Here is a 6,165-nt window from a genome sequence, read left to right as displayed (position 1 = left end):
TGGACATAGAGAGAAAGTAACACCTATAAATAGGCAGGCCTAACATCCAGTGGGACAGCCTAGAGGGAAAAATGCTCTCATATAATCCAGCCGTGGATATAAACTAACAGAGTCTGCTACAGTGTCCCCTGTCTGTTCTACCTGCCTTACAAGTCCAAATATACCTGACAACATCAGATGGACGACTGCCATTGATAATGCACTGTGCCAATAGTGCTCAGTTCAGTAATATGGGTAAAACGTGTTATAGAAAATAATCATTTGGATCATTCAATAGGTGATTGATTTTCTCAATACATTTGAAAAGGTGAAACTTGAAAGACTCTATTTCCTCATAAGGTACATTGAGAAAAAATAAAGGCTGTTGAAGGGGGTGGGACGAATAAGGATCTCAGTTTGCAAACTCAACAAGGGGGGACCCCACTGGATGGACATTAACGACACCTGTTACACACCATGACCCTAAAAGGAGAGAGCAGGACCAATCAGGGATCAGCACGGTGGACGCAGACCAGTCAGACCGCCAGCTCGGAAGAAGGACGAGACGTCATAACCCTCAGCTGTTCACCACATTTAGTGGCTCAGCTCACATTCCAGCAGCAGCCTGGCCCACTGACATATACAGTGTTTTACCGACTGGACCAAAGCCTCTCTTTTTCATCTCCTTAACAAGGCCCGCAAGTCTACTATTTCCGCTCTTACCTAGTGAGTGTCAACGAAAACACTGTGACACATCTGCTCAATGTTTTTCGAGAGAATTGTATGATGTACAATTTCAGTAAATGTCTTAATCACTTTTCAGATTTCTCACAAACCCTGTCCTTTAAAACAACAACACCATCAATCTAAATTTACAATGACCAATGCACATTTTTGTGTGATTTCAGAAATCATGACTGATCAGAACCTTGATTCAGAATTCTTTAGTGTCAAATGGATGCACTGAACTTGCTATAATTAAACTATTCTGTTTGTAAAAAAAAAATACAATTTAAATTAAAGCTTTACCTGCAGAAAAGTATTTAAATAAAGAAGACCATTGTAATTGCATTTTAATGGTCTGACACCTTTGTAACACCCAGACATCTTAATAAAACAAAACATTCCCTTTTCAATTCTCATCTCTAAAGCATATCAGTCTGGCATTTCTCAGGAAGCATCTCACCATTTTTGAGGAGTTCCATCTCAACCAATCGCATAATTTGACTTGTAGGTCGTTTTCCTTTTTTCTAGCAGCTCTTATTTGGAATTGTGTGAACTCCAGGCTCCACCCCTGGTCCCCAGACCCCACTCTTATTTAAGGGGTCCTCTCACCCTCCTCCTTTGTCCCAGTGGAAGCATCAGTCTTGCGCTACAACTTGGTGAGTGCATATTTCTGTATATTACTACTTATTTCTATGGAAAACATGAGACTTTGTGGGGACTAAGTGTCCACATTTTAGTTATTTGAGTACATCTTAACCTGGCGCTGACCAGACAGAGCTGGTCTCTGACATTGGATGATATAGTGTTTTCTACCTGGATGGGTTGTTTGTAGCTTTATTGAAGCATGAACTTGAAATACACTTCAAACTGAAGTAACTGCTTATTGGAATGGATTCATGCTATCGCTCCAAAATAATACAAGACATTCAGCTATTCAGAAATAAATGATTTATCATCAGGTGTTGGTGGGGAGGGTCCCGGCAAATACAGTGTAATAACTTAGTATAATAACAGTTACCGATACACTGACCAACGCTGGTTTGGTCAGGAACATTGAGACAGAACTAAATTGTGTCTAATGAATGAAGCCATTATAGGCAGATGGAGCAAGGAGCCATGCTGTAAACAGAGGTGCTACAATGTGCCGACAGCTGCCCTCTGGGTTGGCTCCAACTCTCCCATGTCTGAAATAGTTCCAGATAGGGATCCATGGAGGTCAATGTGGCACTTGGTGTAGCTGTGCATGGAGCAGCCAGGGGGTGGAGCTTAAAATAGATAGCTGGTCTTGCTTCCTGCTTCCACTGATATGCCCCTTTTTGGAGCTACCTAGGCAGCCCTATAATGTCCCAGGAACAATCATGACAGCTGATACATAGTATCAGTAACTTCACAACATGTTTGGGACAAAAATAACATGGGATACATTGTAGATAGCTGATATTTGAAATACAAGGAATTGATAACATTTTCAAAATAGTTATAAGACAAGTTGTACGAATTTGACTATAGTAGTAAAATAAATATATTATTCCAAAAGACAAAAAAAATGCTGTATATCGGATGCGAACATTTTTCATGTCAGTACAGTAATAAATCTGTGGCTGTGAACAAACCAATTAGGATAGGCTTGCTTGAAATTCTTTCAATGGTGGGGGGGGTGCAGCTGTTCCCACCACTCAGTCTCACCCCTGTGTCTCTCTGTCACACACAGACCATCCCAGTAAAGCCTAACCATGTGTGACGACGACGAGACTACCGCCCTTGTGTGCGACAATGGCTCTGGCTTGGTCAAGGCTGGATTTGCCGGAGATGACGCTCCCCGTGCAGTCTTTCCTTCTATTGTTGGAAGGCCCCGTCACCAGGTACTGTACCATAATGTAACTGGGGCGGGCATAGATTGTGTCATTGTACGGACACACATTTATAGGGGGAAACTGTCAAAAAGGGTGCAGTATGTTAGTATGCAGTCTGTCATCTAGGCTACAGTGATGATTGTGTCACTCCTAACCTCTCTTCTTTCTCATCCAGGGTGTGATGGTGGGTATGGGTCAGAAGGACAGCTATGTAGGTGATGAGGCTCAGAGCAAGAGGGGTATCCTAACTCTGAAGTACCCCATCGAGCATGGCATCATCACTAACTGGGACGATATGGAGAAGGTGGGTCCTAAATTACTACACACTTCTTACAACATCTTGCTGAGTTTTGGCATTGACTTTGGCACAAGACTAGAGAGCAAGATAAACACATGCAGCATAATAACATAATAAACAGGGAACTCTTTCGTATCCTTGCAGATCTGGCACCACACCTTCTACAATGAGCTGCGTGTGGCCCCTGAGGAGCACCCCACCCTGCTGACAGAGGCTCCCCTAAACCCAAAGGCCAACAGAGAGAAGATGACACAGGTACTTTTAACTCCATTATTCCCCCCACTGTATTTCAAATCCACGTCTTCTGTTAGAGCATAACAGTCCAGCAAACTTCTGAAATGTCTCTCTTATTCTTGTGTTTTAGATCATGTTCGAGACCTTCAATGTTCCTGCTATGTATGTGGCCATCCAGGCTGTCCTGTCCTTGTACGCCTCCGGTCGTACCACCGGTCAGTATTCCAGGACACTGCCTTTTATATGTACCAATGTCAACCATGGATAGTTGCTATATTACTGATACAATATGTAGGTCGCTTCCACACATTAGTGGTCAACATAACAACAGGAGACAGCTCAAATCAAGGTGATGTACACGAATAACAATAGTGTTGAGTAAGTGAGCTGTTTAGTTGTCAGAGATAGCTAGATGAATTGTTCCTCTGTTGTCAAGGACATGTTAATCCCTGTTTGGCAGGGTGTGTGGCACACCTGTAGCCATTGATGTCAGCGGCATTGTTTGTTTATGATGTGACAAATGCTTGGAGTGATTCCCATATAACAGCCGACCATTCCTGTCAGTCATTCCTGTCAGTCATGTCTGACTGACTAGCGTGCCTTGTCTGCTCCCTATAGGCATTGTGCTGGACTCTGGTGATGGTGTGACCCACAACGTCCCCATCTATGAGGGTTATGCTCTTCCCCACGCCATCATGCGCCTGGATCTGGCTGGCCGCGATCTGACAGACTACCTGATGAAGATCCTGACAGAGCGTGGCTACTCTTTCGTGACCACCGGTAAGGATGTGTAGGAGAGCTAACTTCTGTCAATGACGTTATGCCTCATTTTTTATATTATTGTAATTTCTGTGTGTTTAGAGCGATCTCTTGCTGTGCAGTTCTGTAAATGTTCTCCCTCTCATCATTGAAACGTGCCCCCCTTAGCTGAGCGTGAGATTGTGCGTGACATCAAGGAGAAGCTATGCTATGTGGCTCTGGACTTTGAGAATGAGATGGCCACCGCTGCCTCCTCCTCCTCTCTGGAGAAGAGCTACGAGCTTCCTGACGGTCAGGTCATTACCATTGGTAATGAGCGTTTCCGTTGCCCAGAAACCCTCTTCCAGCCTTCCTTCATTGGTAAGTCACACCTACAGTAAGCATTATGCATTATGGTTGCAATACAATGTGTATTGTGTTGCCGTGTCAATTAATGGACTTCTGTAATGTCTTCTACCAGGTATGGAGTCTGCTGGTATCCATGAGACCGCCTACAACAGCATCATGAAGTGTGACATTGATATCCGTAAGGACCTGTATGCCAACAATGTGCTGTCTGGTGGTACCACCATGTACCCTGGTATTGCTGACCGTATGCAGAAGGAGATCACAGCCCTGGCCCCCAGCACCATGAAGATCAAGGTGAGGGACAATCCCGCCATGTTAACCTTCATGAAGTTAACCATCAAGTTAATTGTCATGTTCCGATTTACAGTGGGTCTACGTGAAACTAAGCAATTCCCTGTACTCTGTTTATCTTCTAGATCATCGCTCCCCCCGAGCGTAAGTACTCTGTCTGGATCGGTGGCTCCATCCTGGCTTCCTTGTCCACCTTCCAGGCCATGTGGATCAGCAAGCAGGAGTACGATGAGGCAGGCCCCTCCATTGTCCACAGGAAGTGCTTCTAAACAATCAACTCCCCCCCCCCCCTTCACCCATACATTCATACTGTGTTGTTTACTGTATATACATGTACTGTTGTAATAAAAATAGATCCTTTTAAGTACATTTGTTCTAAACTGTTTTCGGCATTGTTATAGGCCTATCAAGATGCCATACGCCAACTTTAATCAATGTATCTATTAATCTATATATCTATCTGAAATGTGCATAGAAATATTGAATTTTGAAAAAGTAAATACGATTTTTGGTATTCATATTTTCCTTTGACTGATTGATTGCATTTAGTAGACTATTTTTTAAGATACATACAGTGGGGCAAAAAAGTATTTAGTCAGCCACCAATTGTGCATGTTCTCCCACTTAAAAAGATGAGAGAGGCCTGTAATTTTCATCATAGGTACACTTCAACTATGACAGACAAAATGAGAAAAAAAATCCAGAAAATCACATTGTAGGATTTTTAATGAATTTATTTGCAAATTACATTTACATTTAAGTCATTTAGCAGACGCTCTTATCCAGAGCGACTTACAAATTGGTGCGTTCACCTTAAGACATCCAGTGGAACAGCCACTTTACAATAGTGCATCTAAATCTTTTAAGGGGGGAGGGGGTGAGAAGGATTACTTTATCCTATCCTAGGTATTCCTGAAAGAGGTGGGGTTTCAGGTGTCTCCGGAAGGTGGTGATTGACTCCGCTGTCCTGGCGTCGTGAGGGAGTTTGTTCCACCATTGGGGGGCCAGAGCAGCGAACAGTTTTGACTGGGCTGCGCGGGAACTGTACTTCCTCAGTGGTAGGGAGGCGAGCAGGCCAGAGGTGGATGAACGCAGTGCCCTTGTTTGGGTGTAGGGCCTGATCAGAGCCTGGAGGTACTGAGGTGCCGTTCCCCTCACAGCTCCGTAGGCAAGCACCATGGTCTTGTAGCGGATGCGAGCTTCAACTGGAAGCCAGTGGAGAGAGCGGAGGAGCGGGGTGACGTGAGAGAACTTGGGAAGGTTGAACACCAGACGGGCTGCGGCGTTCTGGATGAGTTGTAGGGGTTTAATGGCACAGGCAGGGAGCCCAGCCAACAGCGAGTTGCAGTAATCCAGACGGGAGATGACAAGTGCCTGGATTAGGACCTGCGCTGCTTCCTGTGTGAGGCAGGGTCGTACTCTGCGGATGTTGTAGAGCATGAACCTACAAGAACGGGCCACCGCCTTGATGTTAGTTGAGAACGACAGGGTGTTGTCCAGGATCACGCCAAGGTTCTTAGCGCTCTGGGAGGAGGACACAATGGAGTTGTCAACCGTGATGGCGAGATCATGGAATGGGCAGTCCTTCCCCCGGGAGGAAGAGCAGCTCCGTCTTGCCGAGGTTCAGCTTGAGGTGGTGATCCGTCATCCACACTGATATGTCTGCCAGACATGCAG

The 6,165-nt window shown here is 44.8% G+C and overlaps 1 protein-coding gene across 1 annotated transcript; it reads left to right on the top strand.

Annotated features, from left to right (window-relative positions):
* The first annotated feature begins 1,252 nt into the window (after positions 1 to 1,252).
* On the top strand, positions 1,253 to 5,006 carry LOC115145380 (actin, alpha cardiac muscle-like). The gene is made up of 9 exons (XM_029686900.2): positions 1,253 to 1,361; positions 2,417 to 2,567; positions 2,734 to 2,862; positions 3,001 to 3,111; positions 3,221 to 3,305; positions 3,709 to 3,870; positions 4,018 to 4,209; positions 4,310 to 4,491; positions 4,614 to 5,006. Exons 2-9 carry the CDS (start codon positions 2,439 to 2,441, stop codon positions 4,755 to 4,757), a joined length of 1,134 nt encoding a protein of 377 aa, XP_029542760.1. The 5' UTR covers positions 1,253 to 1,361; positions 2,417 to 2,438; the 3' UTR covers positions 4,758 to 5,006.
* The last annotated feature ends 1,159 nt before the right edge of the window (positions 5,007 to 6,165 follow it).

Source organism: Oncorhynchus nerka, linkage group LG18 (genome assembly GCF_034236695.1).
Source record: "Oncorhynchus nerka isolate Pitt River linkage group LG18, Oner_Uvic_2.0, whole genome shotgun sequence".
In the NCBI taxonomy this organism is placed as follows: Eukaryota; Metazoa; Chordata; class Actinopteri; order Salmoniformes; family Salmonidae; genus Oncorhynchus; species Oncorhynchus nerka.
Note: the sequence above shows the minus strand (reverse complement) of the source record. Positions and strands in the feature narration are given on the sequence as shown.

Excerpts from the sequence above, each read along its gene's own strand:
- LOC115145380 (XM_029686900.2), top strand. The coding sequence starts at position 2,439 with ATGTGTGACGACGACGAGACTACCGCCCTTGTGTGCGACAATGGCTCT. Across the intron at positions 3,871-4,017 it reads CTACTCTTTCGTGACCACCG|CTGAGCGTGAGATTGTGCGT; the intron begins GTAAGGATGTGT and ends TGCCCCCCTTAG. Across the intron at positions 4,492-4,613 it reads CCAGCACCATGAAGATCAAG|ATCATCGCTCCCCCCGAGCG; the intron begins GTGAGGGACAAT and ends TTTATCTTCTAG.